The sequence below is a fragment of the Lissotriton helveticus genome, chromosome 3_1 (assembly GCF_964261635.1).
Source record: "Lissotriton helveticus chromosome 3_1, aLisHel1.1, whole genome shotgun sequence".
Taxonomy (NCBI): domain Eukaryota; kingdom Metazoa; phylum Chordata; class Amphibia; order Caudata; family Salamandridae; genus Lissotriton; species Lissotriton helveticus.
In genome coordinates, this window is record NC_136061.1 from 660795171 (window position 1) to 660820146 (window position 24976).

The 24976-nt window shown below is 43.5% G+C and overlaps 1 protein-coding gene across 1 annotated transcript in view; it reads right to left on the minus strand.

The window, feature by feature from the left end:
• The window catches only part of SYNC (syncoilin, intermediate filament protein), a 97742-nt gene extending 73226 nt beyond the window's left edge, over positions 1 to 24516 (minus strand). Inside the window, exon 1 of the mRNA XM_078680738.1 lies at positions 24428 to 24516. Within this exon, the coding sequence (XP_078536864.1) occupies positions 24428 to 24501 (74 nt within the window). The 5' untranslated portion in view covers positions 24502 to 24516. The remainder of the gene's footprint in view (positions 1 to 24427) is intronic.
• Positions 24517 to 24976: the final 460 nt, after the last annotated feature.

Sequence of the window (24976 nt, forward strand, 5' to 3'; positions counted from 1 at the left end):
ACTTTTTGCAGCAGCAGTCCAAGTGACACTGCGTTCCATATTTTCTAAAAGTCTGGTGTTATGTTTTCACCAGTATCCCAGATGCTTTCTGACTGCACTCTTTTCACATAAACCGGTCACGATACCTTGCATTGAATGTTTAAAGCCTGGGGGGGTTTGTAATTCACCTACTATCAATACTGACTCACTAGAAATGGGGGCTGACGTATCAAGGGTTTTTAGCCTTTCTCTGTGGGTAAATGTGATGGTACATCTTGGGAAAGATTCATATGAAACCTACATTTTTCCTCTCAGTGAGAGACTAAACGTAGCCAAAAAAATCAAATATGATTTTGATATTTCCTGTTCCTCTACAATTTATAAAATAAATAAACAACCCCAAAAACATGCTTCTAACCCCTGTATCTTTACATCAAAGACAACAAAACTAAAAAAAGGAAGAAGAGACAATATTTTAGTGACATCCCTAAACCTAAAAACTCAAGCAGAATGTGAGCCAAGTCTTTTTTACTGCTACCTTATATAACAAAGTTACATTGTATTGGGCCCTTCAGGAAGAAATAAAAAGGACTCTTTCATTCTCCTTTTCCTTTCTTTGAATGGCATTTAGATTGTGGTTGTGCAGGTTTTTTTCAGTGTTTATATGTTTACACTGGTGTCAGGCTGTCAGAGGAAAAGAAGCAGTTTTGTATAGAGTTGCTGGACAGGATGCTGGACAGAAGGAAGGTGCAGGAGAAAGATATGCAGGTTTTGTTGGATCATTTGAACTTAATGTGCAAGGCTGTACATATAGGGAGGACCTTCTGCAGAAGGTTGGGTTGGACTTTGGCTGGCACATCCCTCCCACACCACCTTGTGTACCTCAAAGTGGGGGTCAAGGAGGATCTGTGCCTTTGGAGAACGTTCCTCTGTGAATGCAATGGTATTCCCATGTTGGGTTTGGGGGAGCAGATGGAATGGTCAGTTGAGCTGTTTCCTGATGCAGCAGGTGGCCATGGTGTCAGCATATTTTGGCAAGACCAGTGGTATGCAGAGGAATGGCCACATGCATGGAAGAGAGGGGGGTGGTGTATCGCTTTCTTGGGAGTTTTTTCCTCTGGTTGTGGCAGTTTGTATGTGGGGCCACCATTTTGCAAACAAGACAGTTCTTTTCAGTCTGGACAATATGTCCGTGGTGAGTATTGTCAACCGCCAATCTGCGAGAGATCCCATGGTCTGGCAATTGCTATGGGTTTTTGCGCTGGAGTGCTTGTATGTGAACGTTACTTACAAAGCGCATCATATTGCTGGATCAGTGATGCTTGTTCAGGTTTCCAATAGACATGCAAGGTTCCGTGGGCTCGCACCACAGGCCGATGAGATGAAGACAGCGATTCCTGTGCATTTTTGGATGGTGTGTGAGAGCATGTGATGCAGCTAATCTTGGGGTCGCTGTCGGAGTCTATTCATAATGCGAGTGGGCTTTCATGGGATGAGTGTGTGCAGTCGGAGGCTGTGCGGCGTAGTAGCTGGGATGAAAATCAGGCTCTGCAGAATAACATGATTCCTTACATTATGACCCTTATTGGAAAAGGCTTGTCAGCTGTTACTATAGCTGGTAAGTTGGCAAGGATGGTCTTCTATGGGATGGTTTTGTGGGGTTATGAGCCATCAGCAGGGGAAATGGGGAGACACATTCTGGAGGGTTAGTTCGAGGAGCTCGGCAATGCAGTACGGGCCAATTACATTGGATATGTTGTCGAAGATGATCGAAATGTCGCACTGAATGGGAGGCACATTGTTTCTGTCTAATAATGGTGTGGCTGTTTTTAGCGCATTCTGGAGTGCGGAGATAAGTAGGATCCAACTCTCAAAACAGCCTTTGTGGGAAATAAGTCAGGACTCTGGATGGGGCAGTGCAGGTGTGGCTTCTCAAGTTGAAAATGGGGCAGTCGGGCAGGGGCAGCTGTGTGACTATGGGAGCCTATCCGGAAGTGCGAGTCTGCCCCTGGAGATGGTGAGTGGCACTATGCGGAAAAGGGAGGAACGTGGTGACCATTTCAAGCATAAGGACGATTCACGTGTTATGGCATCACATCTGTTGAGGATTTTGAGGAAATCACTTTTGGCTCTTGGGTACTGTGCTAAAGAATTTGGGACTCACTTCTTCAGGATTGGGCAGTGGCGGTTTTACCATTTGGGCGGTGGGGCGTTGCCCCACTAATAATTATCAGGCAATTTATTCGACCAGCGCGTTAATAGAAGTTTTATAAATTAACGCGCCGCTCGAATAAATTACCTGATAATTATTGCCCTGCGCCTGCAGCCGTGGTGTCAAGCTGATTGCTGAAGCTTCACTGTCATGTAGTATGCACTGTCTGACACTGGGTGGCGATGGAGTGCCGGCACAGTGCGCACTGCGCATGTGGTGTTTGCCTGACTGCCTCTTTGCAGCTAGCAAACTAAATGGTTTTGCAAAAGCAAGCACTGCAGAGTACGGGGTTTGCTCATGCAACATACCCCAGTGCTTAAAAAATGAGCGGCGTTTTTTTCATGCTCAGTCGAATCCTGATGCTGCTCTCTTTAGAGAGCAGTTCTCCTCTAAAGAGAGCAGCATCAGGATTGGCTACTACTGTACTGTACTGTAGTGTAACAGTACTGTTCACGGTCTAGTGTCTCACCGCGGGGGTGGGAGCATCGTAACACATGGTGGGCAAGCAATGCCCAATCACTGTAGTGGCTTAGTGTTAAGCCATTCAGTGATTGGGCATTTCTAGAGTTGGGCAAATCGGGCGGCCCACGGACAGTCAGTGTCACCCTACACCCTTCCCTTCCTCCTTGTGGTCTCCTCGTGGTCGACTCGTGCGCATGAGGGACAGAGACTGTCTGGTCTGAGGCCTCACACTTCACCTAGTCGCCGGCGTCGAGTCTGTCATTGGAGCGTTCAGGTCAGTTGTGAAATTTTAATCCTACCGGACCTGTGTGCAGGTATGGACCTGAAAAATACAAACACAAGTCTTTTTAATAATATGCTTAGAACACAATGCCTCAATCGAGGCCTATTTCGCGTCTGAAAAGCGGCTGTCGTTTCTGAAACTGACACAAAACAGCACCAGTAGTTTGATAAAATGTCTCTCATTCCCCCCCAAGCACGCAAAACCATTTCGATGGCAGCGTTATGTTAAATGCAAATAATGTACTCAAATCGCTGTGGGACGGCGTGTTTAGTCATATACTATAACATGTCAGATGCGAAGAGCCAACATCCAGTCACCGGCTCTCCAGGCAAAGTTAACGACAACTCTGCACCTGCTGTTCCTGAAATTTATATTTTTCGGACTTTTTCGTGCAACACGCAGTGGTTCGGTCCAGGTGGAAATATTATGCTTTGCAAGAGGCGCGCACATATGAAAACAGCCGCACTATAATATTCATGGCTCAGCAGGTATTCTCAGCTCACCGTATTGAGATGAGGTTTTGGATAGCTTGTTAAGTCTCTTGTTTCACACAATTCAGTACATTGATGTGTAATAGTGTAAGACAAACCACAACTGCACCAACTAATAATGCATCACGCTGCAGAGATGCCGGACCATTACCATGTGTTTCACGCACTGGAAATGTCAATTAATATCCTGGTGGGATCAGCGCATAAAAAAATAACCGGAAATAAGAAGAGCAGCTATTTTCTGATGCTAAAACCACTTTGACACTTAATCGCTTTCTCGTATCTTATTGCATAAAATGAATCCTCTTTCCGTAAGTCTGGGCTCAGGAAAACTGTGGGCACATTGGGCGAGTGTCATTTTGAACAATCAATAAATTGTTCTGTCTGGGAATTAAGGGATCACTGACATAATATCGACGACACAAATATCGAGATACAAAAATATCGAGTCAAAAATATCGATTGACAAAATATCGACTCCCTATCTTCAAACAGGTAAGTACCAAAATATCGACTCCAAAATATCGACTTACAAAAATATAGACTGTCAAAATATCGATTTTTTAAAATGTCTTAAAAGTAAGTTAAAACTAATATAGTAATAAATATATTTAATATAAACTTTGAAATAATTATTAAAAAAACATAATTTTAATAAATAATTTATATAATTAAAAAAATTATATCACCAAAAATTACACACACACACACATATATATATATATATATATATATATATATATATATATATATATATATATATATATTTAAACATATTATTAAATAAACATATATAACATTTTAGAAAATGTTTAAAATTTATTGTTACAACTATAGTGAGTTCAACATTAGCAAAAGTGTTGGATAGCGTAGAGGTAAAATTTACTACTCCCACTCCAGTGGGTGCAACAGTAGGGAAAGCGCTGGATAGCGTAGAGGTTAAAATTACTATTCCCACTCCAGGGATGTATGACGTTACAACGCATACTTTTACAACGCCTACCATTACAACAAAACTTTTACAACGCAAAAACTTTTACAACGCATACATTTACAACGCAAGATTTTACAACGCATATACCTTTACAACGCATACCATTACAACATAAGTATTGGTAAGTATATAATAATTTTTTGAATATAAATTAATAAAAAATATTATAATATAATTTAATATAATTTAATTTTATTAAATAAATGTAATTTAAATGTAATTTTACTTTATTTTTACAAAGTACCCCTGTACCCCAAAAACCCAAAACTGACCCTGAACCCTAAAAATACCCCTTTACCCATAAACTGAAAACTGACCCTGAACCCTAAAAATACCCCTTTACCCGAAAACTGAAAACTGACCCTGAACCCTAAAAATACCCCTTTACCCAAAAACTGAAAACTGACCCTGAACCCTAAAAATACCCCTTTACCTACAAACTGAAAACTGACCCTGAACCCTAAAAATACCCCTTTACCCCAAAAACTGAAAACTGACCCTGAACCCTAAAAATACCCCTTTACCCAAAAACTGAAAACTGACCCTGAACCCTAAAAATACCCCTTTACCTACAAACTGAAAACTGACCCTGAACCCTAAAAATACCCCTTTACCCCAAAAACTGAAAACTGACCCTGAACCCTAAAAATACCCCTTTACCCAAAAACTGAAAACTGACCCTGAACCCTAAAAATACCCCTTTACCCAAAAACTGAAAACTGACCCTGAACCCTAAAAATACCCCTTTACCCAAAAACTGAAAACTGACCCTGAACCCTAAAAATACCCCTTTACCTACAAACTGAAAACTGACCCTGAACCCTAAAAATACCCCTTTACCCCAAAAACTGAAAACTGACCCTGAACCCTAAAAATACCCCTTTACCCAAAAACTGAAAACTGACCCTGAACCCTAAAAATACCCCTTTACCCAAAAACTGAAAACTGACCCTGAACCCTAAAATTAAAATATTTATCAATTAATCAATTATAATTAATTACCAATTATATTTTAATTAATTACCAATTAATAATTAATTAACAATTAATTTTAAAAAAATATCAATAAATAAATTAACATATTTAATTATAATTAAATTACTTCCCACCCTATTCCCCTATAAACCCACAACCCGCTACAGAAAATAAATTACTAAAATTAAAATATTTATCAATTAATCAATTATAATTAATTACCAATTATATTTTAATTAATTACCAATTAATAATTAATTAACAATTAATTCTAAATATATATCAATAAATAAATTAACATATTTAATTAATTAGAATTAAATTACTTCCCACCCTATTCCCCTATAAACCCACAACCCGCTACAGACTTATATTACACAAAAAATAAAAATTATTATTAACTTACCTTAAATTCGATAATTTTGTTGTCTATATTATGTCTAGTCGATATTATGTCCATTCTATATTTTTGATTCGATATTATGTCCATTCTATTCGATATTAATTTTCTCTAGTCGATATTTTTGTTGTCTATATTATGTCTAGTCGATATTATGTCCATTCTATATTTTTTACTCGATATTCTGTCCAGTCGAAATAATTGACTCGATATTATGACTGTACACCGGAATTAAGTGGCAGAAGGCCCCCGTTACAACAAATCAAATCAGCATGCAAACTAGTTCTGTTTCAGTAATCAAAACGGAGATATAACTAAGAGTTACCTCTGTGAAAAGCAGTTTTACCTTAGACAGAAATATTTATTCCGATTGCTGGAATACAGCTTTTTAGATATCGGATCAGATGTGCGTAGGAAGATATTTTGGTGACCTATATGGGAGGAGGGGAGGGGTGGAGTAGAGTCTGCTTATTGCAAACCATTGATTGACTTTTTTGCTCAGTATCCTTACACTGCTCGCGCTTTCACTGCCTGTCTGTAATGCTGCTTGCCTCCCTCTACCTTCCTTCCGCTGTCCATTGTTCCTGGCCTCCTCCCACCAGATCTCACTGTCCCTCATGTATGTTGCTTGCACCCTCCTGCCCTTCTCCTGCTGTCAGTGGTAACCCCACCACCCTCCTGCATTATCGCTTGCACCAGTCCCCTCACAATACTTGTCCATACCCCTGCTCATGTTGTTGCTTGCCCTACCCCGACATGTTGATTGCCTCAGCTCTGACTCGTCGTTCCTTGCCCCATCCCACTGCCCCCTTCCCGTATTGCTCATTGCCCCACCCCCCTGCCACTCTCTTGAATTGTTGCTTGCCCCGTCCCCCTCCCACATTGTGAGGCCTGTCACGCCCCTCCTACATTGTGTTGATAACCACGCAGTGGCGGCCAGTCATTTTAGGCGGAAGAGGGTGGACAGGACACACACAAATACACACTCACTCACACACCTGCACTCACTCACTCACACACATCCATTCACAACACTCATTGCCACATTTTCAAACAAGCACCAAACATTAATTCAACAAATAATCACACTTGCCTGCCGCTCTGCCTCGGAGGTTGGGGCTGCTTCCTTCCCTCATTTGTTGACCCACAACCCCCCACCCCCACGAGGACTGTGGAGTTTACTGGTCTAGGTGTTAATCTGCAGTATGTGCTAGAATTTACATGGCGGACTGCCTTCAGAATTTGAATTGCCTTTCTGCTGTTACTTCCAGAGGTGTTGTTTGGTGGTGAGAGATGGTGACTTCTTTAATGAGGTGAGGTGAAACCCTACAACAGCTAACTTCACTCAGCTGTCTTTACAGCTTCCTCTTCAAATCAGTTCTGTTGCCGGAAATGGTTCCCAATGTAAATGTTCTAGTCCATGTAGTAAAAAACCACCTAGCCACATGCTAGAATATAGCCATTCACCATTGGCAAGCCATTTCTACTGATTTTGTCACCAATTTACCTTGTTCTGAAGGTTGTTCAGTTATTAGAGAACTGCTGATACTTGAGTAATAAGGTTCATTTCACCTGGTTCTCTCAAACAGTACTTGAAAACACACGTTTTTTTTACATTATATTGTTTGTTTGCATGATATTCCCACTAAGATCTTTTCTGATCATGACAAACAAAATGTTTCTAGTCTTTGGAGATTCCTTTTGCCTGGCAATTGAACAAGCACTTTCATCGGGGTTTAACTCGCAGACCAAGGGCAAACCAACATTTCCGAACAGAACCTCTAGTGTTATGTTAAATGGTCTCTCTGTAATTGGAAGGTGTTATTGCCTCAGTGGAATTTGCATGGAATAATGCTGTTCATTTTGCAACTAGATTCTCTTTTTCTTTTTCATTTTACAATTTACGGGATGCACCCTGGGGGTCACTGAGTTTTTTTAAAGGATCATCTGGTTTATGAATTCCCTGACCTTACTCAGTTATATAATTGATAATCTAAAGGAAGCAAAGGTACATATTTGTATCTCTGCCTATGAAAGTTGTAGTAACATGCCATGAACATGAAGCTTTACGGTGCCAAATATCACAGGAAGTGATGTGATATAGTATCCCTGGAAGTATTGTTTGTTTTTCAAGGTGAAAGCTATTTTTTGATTACATCAGACATTATCTTTATGTACCTTTTTCTTGACCCGATGTCATTGAGACAGTGACTCTCCATGTCTTCTTACTGAAACAAATTCTGATTTTCGAGCTTGGTAAAAATGGTAGACCCAGATTTGTAGCTCACTTTAAATATTATCTGCCCGATAATGGGCAGTGAAGTCTCAGTTGTCAGCAGGAAAGGCAAAGCATATGTGCAAAACACCCATGATTAAACGATAATAATTTTAATGATCGCATTCAAAAAGAGTAATATCATATACCTTCCCCCACCGTCATGCCAAGGAAAGCGTCTTCCCTCCTCCTCGGTAATGCCTCCTAATGTTTCACCCCCTCATTTCTCACGCTGCTCTTCTTTCCTTCCTGACTCTTTTGCCCTCTTGTTTACTCCTTACCTCTCAGACCCCTTCTGTGACTTGTGGGACTGGCTGTTTTCACTGCTTACTCCATTCCTTTTCCACACTTGGAGTGTAAGACTAGCTTCTTCTATTGTATTGAAATTGTAAAATAACCGTCACCAGGGCTTTATGTGGAAGCTTTTTCATTGTTATATACAAGCCACAGTTGCTGCTTATTTTTCTTTTGCAACTAACAACCATCGACAAAGCCAGTAGTCCTGACTTCTTGTAAGTATGATGTTACTTGTTGTATCATATATCTGGATGCAATGACAAAAACAACAAAATACCAGTTTTCAGTCTTCCTTTGAATTTGTATTTGTTGCATCTGTGAGGTACTAACCAATGCATTGTGTTTCAAAGTCTATTATGAAGCTCTGTGGTTATGATGAAGATGAATAAGCAGCTACCTATGTTATATGACACCACTTTATTAATGTAATAACTGCACTTTCACAATTGCTTTATTAACCTTCCTGCTTTCACAGATTTGCTTGAAAATGGACCATTTGTCCACTCTTTTTTCAAAATTTTCTCGGGGGGAATTCCCCCCGAACACTCCTTAGGGGGTTCGGGCTCGCGCGCTACGCGCGCTCGCTACGGTGCAGTGTGATTATCTTTTTACGCCTCACCAGTTTCAAATGTCACCAGCCGCCACTGGGATTGGGACAGCGAAGGAGGCAAAACAAAGGGGGAGGGCTACAGCCGAAATCAGGCATGTACGGTGTTGGTGTCAAATTGTTATCGGTGCTATTTGCGACCGGCTGTCTTTTGCATGATTCGATTAGCTTTAATTCTTTTCTCCTAGGTTGCATTGCAGGCCTGGGTAAAGGGTACATTAAGGTTTCGATCTATGGGAACTTCTTTGTGAAGTGGGCAGTGAGACATGCCGACAACAGGAGAGAAGGCCGTCAATTGGGGCTGCCTGATACTGTGGTTCAACTAAAATGGTTTGGCAATAGAGGCATGAGGTGGCGCTAACTGTTTCTTGAACTACATTTTTTGGTGAATGGCTGCCCTGACGTCAGAATGTAGCACCTGGTGGAAAATTATTTAGTCAAGTTAAAGCCAATGGCACTGTTAAAGTGCATGAAGCAGGATTAACTGTGTATAAAAGGTTTTGTCTGGCTCAACAGTGGTTTTACAATATTTAATGCCACAAAGCTTTTGGCGTGGAGTTCAGAAACCTGGGGCAATGGACAAACCTCGCAGAAAAGGTAACAGAGAGATGAAGAAGTTCTGCCAAGCGGAAGACTTAATATTCTTGGAGTATTACAATATTAAATATGAGAGTTTGGAGTTTTTTTTTTTAGAGATGACGGGGTCCATTTTGTATCGAGTTGCACTTGATGCAGAGACTGGGAGATTTGACACAGATGCTCAATTTGCCAGTCGCGATGTAAGTTCAGTGAGCAAGGGAGGGGGGGACAGAAAAACTCTGTTTTTTCTGGTGGCGGTTTGGTGCACAACTTTAAAAGTTATTGCAATTAATGTTGGTCATGTTCAGACCCATTTGACGTTTCGTGGGGCAGCTTATTAATGGAATGGGATGGCAACAGTGCTATATGCACAAGATTTGGAGTTTGAGTGAGGAGAGTTGTGATTGGCTTTTGGTAGGTGATGTTGGGAAGGGTTGCTTAGGGGAGTGGAGAGGCTTTTGGATATTTTTCAAGATGTTTAGTGAGGACACATTGATTTAGTATGTAAGGCTAAGAGCCAAGGTTTATTATTAAAGTCTGGCACCTGTTTCATTAAAGCGGCCTTTTCCACGCTATCACGTGTCCAGTCGTTCCTGGAAACACCGTCCCGCCTGATCTTCTTGTTGTGTCTAAATTTCGGAGGCTTGTTTGGGAGGATGGGCCTTCTCTGTGTTTACTGCACAGGCCTGGAACAAACTGCCTATTGTGTTATGGATGGAACCAAATCATTTTACAATTCGGAAGGTTCTAAAAACACATTTGATAAAATAACTTAGACTTCTATCTTACCTCCTTAATAATCATAGGCCACCTTCGGGCCATCAGTTGTTCAATAAATTAATAATAAAAAATAAGTTAAATAGCAATAAATATATAATAGTTAAGGCTAAGTTAAATGTTCGATTGGGAATTTAATTTTATTCCGATAAAAGTTTTGAAATGTTTGACTAAAGGGATCCAAATAGCACATGAAACTCAGCCTATTAGAAATCAAAATCACTCTAATTAACATATAGTAAGAGAAACAGAGCAGACTGACAAAGGTAAACTTACACATTTATGTGCCTTTACTCTTTTTTGGTAGTCAAAAAACTGCATTTTAATAGTAGGTTTAAAACTGTGGAAAGTCCGCTGTCGGGGCATGTCCTATCCTTCTATGTACGGAGTTCTCTGCCCCAACTGCAGAGTCTCCACAGTCGTAAACTTGCTATTAAAATGCAGTTTTGTAAATACCAAAAAAGAGTAAACTCACACAGATTGTATGTTTACCTTTGTGAATCATACCCCTAGCTACAGCAGGCTCATCTATGGTAATTTCAGAGCTTACAACCGATCCCCCAGTGCCTAATATTGCCCCCATGTTAATAACAAGCTAGTTTCTGGAGCTTGGTAAGGGCTCTAATGTGCCTAATATTAGGCTGTGATGCTTCGGTAGAAAGCTCGCCTGGAACTTTAGCTGACAACATGGAGGAGATTCAAACCAACAGTGAAATTAACTTTATTGATAAAGGAGCAGAGGAACTGGAAGGTATAGATCATAAAACCGAGGCTGCTTTAGTAGACCAAATAGCCCAAATTCAAACTCAAGCAAGAGAAAATGGGGTAGAAGAAGGACTAGCCCCCACAAATCGCTAGTCGCCCAAGCGGCTGAGCGCATGGAGTCAGCAGACTCCAGTCCTCGCACACATAGGAAGCACAGTGTAACCAGCGAAACACCGTTCACTGACCCCAGCATGCACACCATCCCGGTGCGAGAGAACCATGAGTCTACTAAGGTCTATGACCATAGTGGTCCCTTAGGAGGTGAATCCCTGAGTGCCAATTTACTAATATTTCTTGATTACATACTTCCAGATGTACCTATTAACGGTGTTAGTAGATCAATGAAGGGGTGAGGATATCAGAAATAGTGATAGCACTGGATGATTTGGGGGAGCTTGATAAGTTCCCCGCTGAGAGCAGTAGAACCTTCACGGAGGGGCCTCAAACAGGTGATTCGATCTTCCTGAGCACACCAGCTAATAACTATACTGAGAGCACTACTTGTAAGCCGGAACATTCCCAAGAATTCATTATTTCAGAAGTCATGAACGCTCTGTACAGGGTTTTGTCGCTAATACTCTCACTGTTGGAGAAACCCTTAGACGGGTCGGAGAACATAGCAACATTGGAGCATCGCACCACTTCTCTTGGAGCAGTGTAAAAAGAAAAAAAAAACGGTAATAACAGAAATTATTATTTTATTTTTAGTGGCGTCTGGAGTAAAGTTAGGGTGGGTGGGCTGGGCTCACCCCCTCACAGGGAGGAGGAGTGGCTGCTGCTGCACCTGAAGTGCGCAATGCAGATTGCCTGGCCGTTTTGGGACAGCCAAACAGTCATGCACACTTTGCATGTTCTCCACCAGTTGTATTACACAGCCTGGGTGGAGAACATGCACAGGCTGTCAGTCCCCATCAGAGCACCGAACCAAAACGCTCAGACCAATCACGAGGCTGCTGTCATGGTGACAGCAGCATTGTGATTGGCTTTGGGGTGCCTGGGACCTGCTGCTTCTGGGAGACAGGAGAGCAGTACGGCGGAGAAGAGGCTGCGGTTAGTGACTGGGCCATGACGAGCAGTGGTCTTTCTTTTTCTTTTCCAAACCCTCCTCCCCACCCCCCCCCCCAACCACCACTGTTCCCTACCAGCTGCCACTGGCAACATTGCTGACATTAATATTCCATGCCCTTGTGCCAGTAAGACATAACACTGACGCGACCACTCAGATTACAGGGGGAAATGAATCAGAAGACCTAGTGGCTCAAAACACAGCTTTTAACGCACCACTAGATATATGCACAGTTAGCAGCTAGAGTGTATCTTCAACTAGGAGTCCTACCCCAAGTGTGGAAAAAGCAAGTGGAGGGGGCAGCACAGTCACCACTCTCCCTAGCGCTAATGCCAATCGCTCATGGGCAAAGGCTGGAAGTAGCAAAATGAAAAGCAAGCCCACGCCGGCAAGTTGTATAGCGAGGACAAGCAGTGCTGTAACATGTTATCTAACGAGCTCTGCAATGCCAGAAGCTACTGGGAGAGGACCAAGCAACATTAACAGTGACATAGCTAGACCCTTGGCCACCCATGGCAGTCCCTGTATTTGCCGCAGGTAAGTAAGAGCGGGGAGGCCGCCACTCCCAAAACTCGTGCCACCCGAGGCAGACCACTCCCCTATCCCCCTTGCTATGCCACTGAACATTGAAGGAACAGAGTACAAAGGAAAGAAAGGTAACTCAGGGAAAGGATAAGGAAGGAACCAATCTTTCCTTCATACTCGATAAAGTGACTGTTCTCTGACCACAATGGGTGAATAAATAGATCTGTTTCTAACTGTATTACGTGGTCTTAAACAATGGACAATGTTGACGCTCCTATTCTAGCTTTTAACTACCCCGACTACTGCCCAATTGAAGCAAAGGCCCCTGAGAGCACTACAGCTCCACAGCAGGATGGCAAATCAGACCAGATGATCATAATGATTCGGCTAAGCACCCATTACAGTCCAAGAAGAGGTTGCTCTAGAGGAAAAATTGACCCAGGAGAAGGGCTATTAAGGGAACGCACTGAAATTGCATCTGAGTTATGCGCTTGATGCCTACTATGGAAGGTCTTTGATCCACCAAGAGTGAGAGTCTTGGCACTAGTCCCCCTGAAGAATTAGGGGAAGCCCACTATTTAAATCCATTAGCACTCCTATTCGTAGGAACAAGAGGAGAAGCGGTAACCAAACCTGCAAGTCACATTGCCAGCCCGTATAAGGTCAGTACTATCAATCACAAAGTAACCAATTGCTGTTTGGAATTTATCGATCTTTTCCCAGACTCAGGGTTCAGAAATCCCATGAACATGTTAAGGCTACTAGCCCTCTTTTTCATGCGATCCATGAGCTAAGAGTGGTGTCCTCCGCAGACCTCACAAGAGTAAAATTGGTCAATCAGCTACCTGGTTCTGGTTCGGGAATGGGTGGTGCTCAACCATCCATAGTGGAATTTATATCCCCAGGCATCACCAGGCTGCTGTTGAAGCATCTAGATGACTACCACGTAATGGGAGTAGACATTTTCCCGTACTGTAACATCGACGAAAGAGCCAATGCTCCCTCGGGACAAAAGTGCCCACAGAAAGACCTCTGTGGACCATCGAACTTCACCGCTATATAAAGATCCCAGAAAGGGGCAACCAATTGGGCCCTATAGATGGTGGTTAGGACACCTTTGTATCACGGCTAATAACTACTCAAGGGCAGTCAACTTTCTCATCTCTGGTGATGCGGTGACTAAGTCAGTCCATCAAGACTGGTCTTAGATAGCAGCTAAGGGGAGTTTGATTGATTACCGGGGATCTCATCACCAGTACCTAATGCCACAAGCTTCAATTTTGTGCCTAAGGTTAACAAAGCATGTAATATTAACAATAAATGTTTGTCCACACAACCATCTGACCTCATTATTAATAGTGAGGTTTTAATGGAAGACTACTGTTAAGGCCCCTCTGAGGCAACCACGAGTCCCCTTAAACCTACCAAGAAGGGTAAAGTATTTTCAGAATTTTTGATTAACCCCCAGTTACGCTTTATCAATGGTCGCACAGCGTCCAATAGTACTGCCAAAGTGATTATTGATAATGGCAGAAGAGCTCCACAAATAGTTTACTCTATTGTTAATATTGAATGTTGGGGATGTGTCTAGGACTTGGCTCCTATCAGGAGAGTTGAGAGTGAGCATGACCCTGTGGTTTTATGTAAGAGATGGAGCCCCAGGGGGCGTATTACCGCTGGCAACCCAAGCATGGCAAACTTTCTCCATGATGTTCTCCCAACTAATAGCAGGAAGAGCTTAAGGTGGAGCAGAGAGAAATACCAACATTAACTCCCAATCCTTGGAGGTATAATGTCCAAGTATGGATCTACAATCTTGAGCTGATAACAGTGACAATATTTTGTAAGGCATATGAATCCATGGTTAAAGAGCTAGAGACTTTGTGGTCAAAACCGACTGTGTTTAAGTTTGCAGGCTTCACTGGTAGGGGACCAAATAGTTGGTGTGACCCTGAATGCTTCCTTGGGAAGAGAGTCATTTCTCAAGCTCTGACACAGCACCACGGTAACTCGTAGAGCGAGGCTTTCTTCACAGATGTAGTAGGCAAGAGTATAAGTTTCAAAATGCTCTCTGGGCGGAACTAAGAGAGACCTCTTCTGCAAAAAATACTAAGAGGTTTTGGGAACTTGTCACATGCGTGGAGAAGGGGATAGTAAATACATTAAAGTACCACATTGGCCAAGCAGCCTGGGAAAAGCACTTCAGTACAGTATATAACGTTGTGCCCAATGGCACCTCTGATCCACAGTTAGTGGGGTAGGATCCTTGTAAGGATAATTCTGCAATTAACATCCTAGTACCAAAGGTAGAAACTGCACGGAGAGGCATGAAAAACCATAAAGCACCAGGGCCTGACTTGGTGCCTGCCGACATCTATCTGGAGGAGCCCTTCCTGTGGGTAGAGTCCTAACTGGAATATTACATTCGCCCATGGCCTCCAATAATGTTCCACCCTCAAGGAGCTCAGGTATTCTTGTACCTATATTTAAGAAGGGCGATTGTGTCAGTCCATTCAACTACAGCCCGATTCCTCTCCTAGATGAAGAGGAAACAATTCTCAGGAAGGTCCTATTAAACAGGTTTCAGGGTTGGGGGGCACAGTCAGAATATTCTGAGGAACAAGCTGGGTTCAGATCGCGGGTTGGTGCCATCGACCAAGCATTATGGTTACTTATGATCTTGCATAAATATATAGTCAAAAAAATCCTCACTGTAATTACTTTTCGTGGACCTGAAGGCAGCTTTTGATTTAGTTGAACGGGAGAAGATGTGGGGATTATTGACAGACCAGGGGGCTGATGCTACCCTGGTGAGGGCAATAATGGCACTGCACACAGAGAACACTGCCAGGATAAGGTAAGGACCAAGTGGCGAGTGCACTGAAGCTTTTTCTGTAGGAAAGGGTGTACGACAAGGATGTGTGAAAACACCTTTACTTTTTAGTCTCTTTTTAAATAATATAGTTGAATATCCTCTTGGAGAATCCTTAAATGTCCCCATTATAGCTGGAAGAAGGGTCCCGATAGGAAAATTTGCTGATGACACAGTACTGATGGAACAAACAGAGAACACAACCCATAGGTTATTAATGCGGTTCGTAGAGTGCCGCCAAAGGAAATCTCTGACCATCAATTGCACCAAAAAAAAGAGCATGGTCTTGAGTCCATCCCCTAGTTTCAACCGGAGACTGTTAGGCAGAACGATCATTTGGCGAGACAATTCACAGAGAAACTGCAATGGAATCAGCACATACAGAAGGCAACTGCAGGGCTGAGCCAGTCTTCTGGTGCAATCTAAAGGCAGGTGCTAAGAGTATCAGTATTATCCTGCAAATTTACAAACAAAAGGGAGTAGCAATGGCACTATACGGCGCCGAGCTTTGGGGTTATGGAATTCTACACCCACTGCAGGTGGCCGAGAACAACTTCTTAAGAGCCTTGCTGTAATTGGGTCCGGGTACACCCCTGCTTGCACTTAATGCAGAACTTAGCTTCACCCAAATGGCAGAGGTAGCAGTCCTTAAGCCAGTGCTTTATTGGGTCAGGCTGGTGAGGAATCCTAAGGCTGCAACATACCATAGAACATCACATTTACAGTATTGAACCTAAAATGTACCAAGTGAAATAAGCACAAAATGCAGGTTATTCATTCAGGATAACAAACTGTGTACATGTGCCTACCACTAACAAACAAGCATTAAAAAGTCAATAGGTCTCGCCTTTCACTAAGTTAAAGCCATTTGCTTTGCTATACAATACCATTAGCAAAGCAAATGGCTTTAACTTAATCAAAGGCGAGACCTATTGCATTTTCAATGATTTTTAGGTCGAAGCCTGCATAGGCTGCGCTTGCGCAGTCTCGCAGGGGAGATCTTATGTTTTGGAGTGTGGGGGCTTAAACCCGCCCCTCTTCTCCATTGGCTGGCTTCCTAAATGGAGGCCAGCCATTGGAGCAGAGGGGCGTCACTCCGTTTCAGCCCCGTCTTTTTTGGGATTGAGGGGTGTGTTTTTTACTTTCTTTCTGTTTTCTTTCTCTCCTCTTCCCATTGGCTGGAATTTTACATTCCAGCCAATGGGAAGAGGATAGAACGAAAAACACACCACTCAATCCCAAAATGACGCTGCCTTCCTCCGAGGCATTTCTGCTTCGCCTCGGAGGAAGATGGTGGTGCTCATCCGGAGCTCGCTAGTTCTGTGTGTTCCGAGCGTCCATTCCTATCAAGTGAGTGTAAAGTTGCTAACCCACGGATACTGGCTTGTTAATGAAGTGGTGTATATTTCAGATATGAATTTGGAGCTTGTGGTTTCTTTTGGTTACTCTGTTTTGCCCGACAACCGTTAATCTCCCCGTGCCTGAATGTGTAATGTAAATTCGGTGCTCACGTAAAGCGCTCCAATACCTTCGATTCAAGTTCGCGCTATATAAAATATGCACAAAAAAAAATCCCGGAGAACGAGTCAATTGTTTGAGATGGGCGTTGTATTCTTGTCTTGGGGGTTGGCGTATACTGTTCAAAAGCCTAGACCGCGCCGTAATCGTTTCGAACAGTAACCATGTTAGACGTAGCTCAACGAATTCACGTGCTTTTGGGTGGGATTTAATCAGGCAGTTGTAGCCTTTTTTTGTTTCCACTGCTCTGCCCTTACAGTCCGCCCCTTGAAGACTGTAGTCTGTCTTCTGCAGGCTTTGCTGAGGCAGAGTTTACGGAGTCAGGGAGGCAGAGCATACGTTCAGCATGGGCTATCCCCTCTGCATCTATGCCCGGCAAGGTAAGAGTGGAACTCTGTGGCACTGCTGGTTTTTGACACAATTGTTTCACTTTGGCAACTTTTACAATGTTGTGTTTTTTTATTGTTTACATTACGTCTTTTTGCTATACAATTGCATTTACGGTTTGTTTCAGCTTTTGCACCACTCTAGCCGCCACATGCATCTAATACATTTATTGGGTTTGTAGATTAAGCTACCGACATTCTGCAGCCTGCCGTGGGGCTGCTTCGAGGCAAAACACCACATCGGCCCCACCCCACGCACACAGAATACACACCAAGGTGACGTAGGGTCTGGTCTAACGACAGAGACACAAACCCAACAGGCTGAAGACACACTCGCATTTCATCACAACCCCGAATTAGCATTTCAGGGTTTTTACATTTTAGACAGTTATGTGATATGTTTATTTGGGCGCCGATAGTAGAAAGTTGCTTGTTTTTCCAAACAAGAAACGTTATTTATCGATTTAAACAGAAAGTGAAACCCTGCACAGACTGTTCTGCTGTCTGTATACACAGCACATACGATATTTCAGTGTGTACTTTCAGTGATCATGGCAGGCACTATAAACAGCATATTTCGACTACAGAGGTCGAGAGTTTTGAACTGCTGTCTGCAGGGTTCGGGGGCCCCATCTTTCACGGGGGGTCAGACCTTCTTTATATGTCATGCACAAGACACTTCAAAGGGCGTGACGAAGAGCCGGCATCATGTATGACGTCTGTGGTTCATCACAATTACTTCACACGCTCAATAACATGAAACCACCGTGGAATTTGGGCTTTGAAACCGCTGCTTTTGTGAGAAAAAAAATCAACCCACACATCGCCCCCCTCTCTCTGTAAATAAGCACGGGTGTGTACTTACATGTACATGTATGTGCATTACATGATTATAAACATTCCTTCTTAGGCACGGGCACACATCTGCATGAGTACTGATGTGCGCCATTGAGGAGGTAGCTAGGGGGATAAAGATGTGTTGCGGAGCAATAGGGCAAATAGGATGATAGATAATGGGATAAGGCAATGGGGATACTGGTGTAAGCTTGAGGGCCCGTGTGAGTGGCATTGAGAGATTAGGGCTTTGGTCTTGAGCACACAGCAGAATGTACACTGTTATGCATGCTTTGAGGTGAATGCATTAATACTGCACATTCACAATAATACTCGTCAGTCTTATTTATCTATGACGTCTCAATCCTAACAGGATCCTATACTTTATTCTTCCTATGACGACCAGATCGTATGTGGCTCTGTGTGTGTGTGGCTGTGCGTGTGTGTGGCTGTGCGTGTGTGTGGCTGTGTGTGTGTGTGGCTGTGTGTGTGTGTGGCTCTGTGTGTGTGTGTGTGGCTCTGTGTGTGTGTGTGTGTGTGTGTGTGTGTGTGTGTGTGGCTCTGTGTGTGTGTGGCTCTGTGTGTGTGTGGCTCTGTGTGTGTGTGGCTGTGTGTGTGTGGCTGTGTGTGTGTGTTTTTGAAACATAAGTAAAACGTGTTGTTATTTGTAATTTCAATAGCTCAAACTCAGGGAAATACGCAACCTATTGCATTGCAAATCCAATAGGTCTCGCATTTGCGAGAGATTAAGCTATTGGCATTGCAAATGACAATGCCATTTATTTATCTGTTTTCAAAACCAACACATAAATAAAAATATTGTCATTTACAATGCCAATAGCTCTAACTTTTGCAAAGGCGAGACCGTTTCATTGTAAATGCTTGTTATAACTGCCGTTGCTGAGCCCCTGCAGGATCCAGCCCACTTAAAAGCCCTGCTTTAGTGAAATGCCTACCTACGGTGTTAGGAGTCTACCAACTGCAGCATGAAGGATACAATCATCCTTTGAAAATGTATCCCACCTGCTTTCATCAGTCACTTTCACGTTCGAGATTCTACGGTTTTATTTATTCACGATCATTATATAGCACGAACTTTAAGGAAGCAGTGGAGTGCTGAAGACCGGCCGCTGTTAAAGGTTTGGGTGTTTTTTTAACATTATGCTCATGTAGACAATTTCCAGGTGTACAGCGAGCTTTTTCTCTGCCTCCTTCTAGCTAGAGATTTAGAGTATTTATTTCGATGGCATTAACACCTGGCTTACTGTAAACTGACTTGTTCTTAACAGCTCCAAAATGGAGCTCATTCTCTTTGGCCGTAAAAAAAATCGCTTCACATGGTGCAATTTCTTCTTGAGCTGTAGTTCATGAAGAAAGTGAAAAATTGAGGTGCAGTATTTATTCAACTGCAAGGCCGCTCCCACCCACCCCCATGCTAAATAATTGCCATGGAGCAGTTATCAGTTTATGATTTGAAACTTATCATCCTCCGTCTTACTGAAAAAAACTGGGCGCTAAAAATCAGAGCAATTAAATCTGTTTCATAGTTTGTTACTTTAAGGTGCTTTAAACCATGTGTGTCTGCGTCCAAGAGCACAAAACGCAGTTGTGGGATCTAAAGGTCGTGTCAGCAGCCCATGGGGCATTGCATTGGCTTCGGGTATTCATTTTATTTGCATGCTCACTGTAATTATGAGATTCTGTGCTGGGGTTTATTACGCATAGTTATGGATTTGCCACATAATCCACCATCTGCACCCTAATCTGCAGTTTTTTTAACAAAAAAAGGTGTTTAGCTAAAATGGATGCAAAGTTAATAAAAACGTGGCCACGTGTTTGTGCGCAGTGGTACTAATGAGTTGAAATGTTTCCACAAACGGTATTACCATATACAAATTATAAAATAATTACGTCAAACTATCAAAAAATTGCTGCATAATTGACCTTTACATGCCACATAATTTAGTCAAACCAGGTTCTGCTCCCCTCCCTCACAATTCCAGTGGCCCTGGTTCTTTGTCTTCAAGTCTACATCCCTGAATACAATGTCACTTCCTGCGGAGTAAGGCGAGTGCCTGATTGATGGTGCGAAAGTTCTCCTGCTCATCTCTGCCTCTATCTCTCTTTAAGAAAAAAATGTAGACCGGTTTGCTTGGCTAATGAGTGAGTTCTTACGAGCTGAGTGGGTCTCTTGGCGCTATTTAAATTGTCAGTCAGTCCCCATATAAATACCTCTACGGAGCCCAGACACGTTGCAGTGTACTTCAGAAAAGTGGTGTTTGTTTTAGCCGGTGCTTAAACTAGGAGCAGTACTAGAACTGAACTGCTGTGGAGGGAAGTGACAACATGTTTCTCGAAAATAAAGCAGTGGCTACAGCTCACAAGATCAGAGCCAGTGTTGGGGAGAATATATTGATAATGTGGAAAGAAAACAAACTTCAAGGAAAGCGGCGAGCGGCAGCGAAGAAGAGCGATGGGCCTCACCGGTCTTGGACTTGGGATACTTTATCTCAGATGTAAGTCAATGCAACTGATCCATGCACATCTATCTAAATAATAACTAAGTGCAATATAAAAATATAAAAAAGTAACAAAGAACCCATGGAATATAATCGGTTCCCGCGCCAAAATTATCTAACGGAAATAATGCGGTCTGAACGTCAGGGGCGCATGAAAATTTACAGCGTATCACACATAGGGAAGATGTTCAAGATTTTTACATCGAATTCTTCTGGAACAATGCATTCAGCAAACATAAGTCAGCCATGACTCCGAAAGCACACAAAACAAGCTGCATTGTAAAAAAAATATTTAAAAAAACATAGTGCCTACCGATGAAATGAAGCAACAAAACACAAGCCGTGAAAAAAGATGAAGCGTGGTGTACGGAGGAGTGTTTCAGCAGTGGACGGCTAGGGAAGCTTCAGAAAGCGCGAAAGTGAAAGCATTTAGTTTGCGCATGGAACTGAATGCTAAAGAAAAACAAGCCGCGTCAGAGAAATGAAAGGCACGTCAGCCCTTGTTGAAGATAAATTTGGTCATAAAAACTGCTTAGCAGTTAATTAAGAGACACTGTCTCCCACCGCATGTTAAAGATCCTATCCCGGTGGGCGGGGCCAAATGTGGACAGGGTGGTAACCAGGAGGGACTAAAAAGCCTCCTGCACAATCATAACACCCGGTTTTGCATAATTGGTGACGCAAAATGATGCGCACCAATGGAAAATACGGGCCGTGCAGAAAGCGAGCTTCTGAAATCGTATTGATTCCAAGAAGCCCTCGCATGGAAAGAGCAGCGCATGCTCGCTGCTAACTCCAGGTTAGACCTAAAAACTGGACAAATCTATATGTGCCCTACATAGCACTCCTTAGATTCGGTCATTCCCTTAACACAGAGTTTAGAACGGGAATTAGGTACGATGGCTGATGACTACAACATGTAAACAATATCTTTCCAAACTAACCGAAATACACAGGTTAAGGTGATTTTGAAAAAAATATAATTGTGCTGTACAAAATCATTGACTAATTCTGCAAGATAACCAATATTCCACACGACTCCCTTTATTACTCAGGAATAGTTTTTTTTAAAGCACCTTAACAGCTGAATTTCATTACTTTTATTATTATTATTATTATGCGTTCTTACTTTTGAGAAGTGTTCTTTTTTATCTGGTGCAGCCTACACCGGTTAAAACTTTAAGTTCCATCAAACACTTTGTTTTATTTAATTAAACCATCACGTAACTTGTCTTTATAAGGTGTATATGTTGTAATTTTTGCACTGCTGTAAATGACAAAGTGTTTCTGTTAGTCAACTCAATGATGCCCATTTTATAAACCTAAGAAGGATGAAATGCTAAGACTTTCCTGTTGCAATTCTAACCAGTGTTCTGTGGATTACAGAAAGATTGCAGCAGAAAGCACATAAACCCATGTTAATACACATAAAGATTATTCAGGGCCATACCTATGAATAGTGTAGCGGGTGCAGAGGCAGCAGGGCCCATGAGTGAGGGCCCAAATGAATACCATATACAGTTGTCATTTACTATTCAAATGGAGGCAGGTGCCCATTTTCTTTGCTTACATTAGAGGCCATGGCAACCTTCTTATGCCACTGAAGCCATGTTAATGAAGTAGGGTTTCTTTAAGCCCAATGTCAGGATGCAACATTCTGTTTGTTCACTTTGCATTTGTTTTTTTAATACTGCCACAAAGATATGTTATATTGTATGCACAGGTTACGTTTTTCTTGGTATGTCTCCCCATCACAGAGCCTCTCCCCCCCTCTCCTCCTCGGGTCCTCTTTCCTCGCTCCTTTGAGTCCGCTTCCCTTCAGTTCCTTCCTTCTCTTACTCGGGCACCTCTTACTTCTGCCTTCTCTCGCCCTCTCTCTCTCTCTCTCTCTCTTCCCTCTTTCGCTTCTCTCTTCCCCATATGTTGCTCTTCCCCCTCTCCTAGGAACACCTCTTTTCTTTAAACACTGTTTCCTACTTCCCTCGGACAGGTGACAAACAACAAAGGAGACACACACAAAAAATAAATGCACCTGCCGCATCGCTGCATCTCCGATCTTCTGCTCCATCCTCACCAGCACAGGCTCCCAGAATCCCCTGTGGTCAATTCTGATGCTGCTCTCATGCTGCTGGCATTCTACTGGCTCAGAAAAGGGGGGTGGTGATGAACAGAGTGCCTGAATTAAGCAGACCACTCTTACCCAGTCCAAAGATCAGGGCTTGATCCATCACCGTTTTTTAGCTCACTGCACCATCCCAGCTCAGAACTTGGCTATATGCAAATTAGTCTGTTCCTGTCCCAGTGCATGATGGGAACAGGGCAAACCAAACTACCAAGCCAATTCTTATGCTGGCAGCATGAAAGCAGCGCCTGCATTGGCCTGAGCGCCCCAGTTTTTTCATCCCACTTAAAGCCATGGGTTTGGCCGTCCTGGGAGGCCAGCTAAACACACATGCGCACTGACAACAGTGCCCTATCCACCACTCCCCCTCCATGATGGCCCCCAATTAGGCCGACTTCAAGACTTGGCTATTAAAATAAAAATAAAACGATAATAAACACTTTTATTATAGGTTTATTTTTAACATTTTTAGGCTGGTGGAAGGGACAACACTCCTCCGCCATAGCAGAAGAGCCGCTGCTGTCTCCCAAAAATCTTTCCATCTTTCTCTCCGCATTCTATTACCTCTCTCTCGTGGTCTCTTCCCTACCTTCCCCTGGCTCTGCTTCCTTTGTCTTCCTTGGGTCTCTCTGCTGTTTCTCATCTCTGCCCGGGGACCCTCTTTTCTCTCTTTCCGGTCTCTTCTACTCTGTAGCTCCCCTTTCCTCTCTACCCCGGACACCTCCTAATTCTAGCTCCCATGGCTCTTCTTCCACCTCTTTCCTCCCCCCCCCCCCCCCCCCCCCCCTCTCTCTCTCTCTCTCTCTCTCTCTCTCTCTCTCTCTCTCTCTGGGGTATCTTCAGTGCTTAAGTTGTTAAAGAAGAAATGCTGGGGCATAAAGTTTTGCTCAGATGCTCACAATCTTTGCAACTGCATGTCGGCATGCCGAATGCCAAGGCTGTGTAGTCTTCTTTCCACTTCATGCCATTTAATCCACCAGCGGACACTCCCAGCCTCTTCGCTCACTTTTTCAGGTTCTTTTTCAACCCTGATTTTAATATTTGGCACGCTTTTTTTATTCGACCAAAGTCTGATGAGGAAAAAGTAAGGGCCAGTCCCCAAAAAAGTAGCGCTGGTGGCCCCCTCCTTCAAACACACCGGGGCCCAAGAGTATAAGGGGTCCACTGAACATTGAGGTATTTCATCTTTAAACTAGCAGTCAGGGGTCCAATTTTAAGGACCAAAATTAAGCACTGGGTCAGATCTCTCTGATGCACTTTTCATCCTCTCTACTTCGGGCTCCACTCACCGCTGTCTTCTTGGCTCCTTTCCTTCTTTCCCGTTGATTCCTGGTCCCTCTCTGCCCCGGGCACCGCAGCCCTCCGTTTTCGTCCTCTTTTCTCCTCCGCGGACTCTTCCTCCTTTCTTCCCCCTCTTACCTCTGTCTCCTCTGCCCCCACGGCCTCCCTCCGTCACTGGTTCCTCTTCCCCTCCCCGAGCACCTCTTACCTCTGCTTCCCAGCCGCCTCTCCCTCGGACTCCTCGCCCTCGGGCCCCTCGTCTTCCTGCTCCGGTTCGGACATGTTTCCTTCCCCGCCGCGGTGTTGGTGATATTAATAAAGCCCGCGAGTAACTCGAACCAGCTCCAGGCTCGGGGCCAGCTCCGGCGCCAGCTGTCCCCGGGCCCCACCCCGGACTAGACGGGGGCAGATACCGGGCTCATCGGATCATTTATAGAAACGGCCCCACCTAGCCACCCTCCACTGGGGTCCAGAGGCTCCCTAGAGAGCGGCGTCCGGGGCCAGCGGATATCACAGGAGCTCCATTACCTCAGTCACGAGGAGGGGGGGTTGTTAGGAGGCCCACGCGGGGGAGGGTGCTCGAATTTCATCAATGAGCAACCCACAGTGTGAGTGGAGACCTCCACTTACTGCAGCTCATCTGTTTCAGAGTTGGGGCCTCTTATAACTCCCTTCCGTGCACTCTTTGCCCAGGTGGATCTCAGCAGTCTTCCCAGCAGGAGCCACTGAGATAGCTCCAATGGTTAAGGCACCTGCT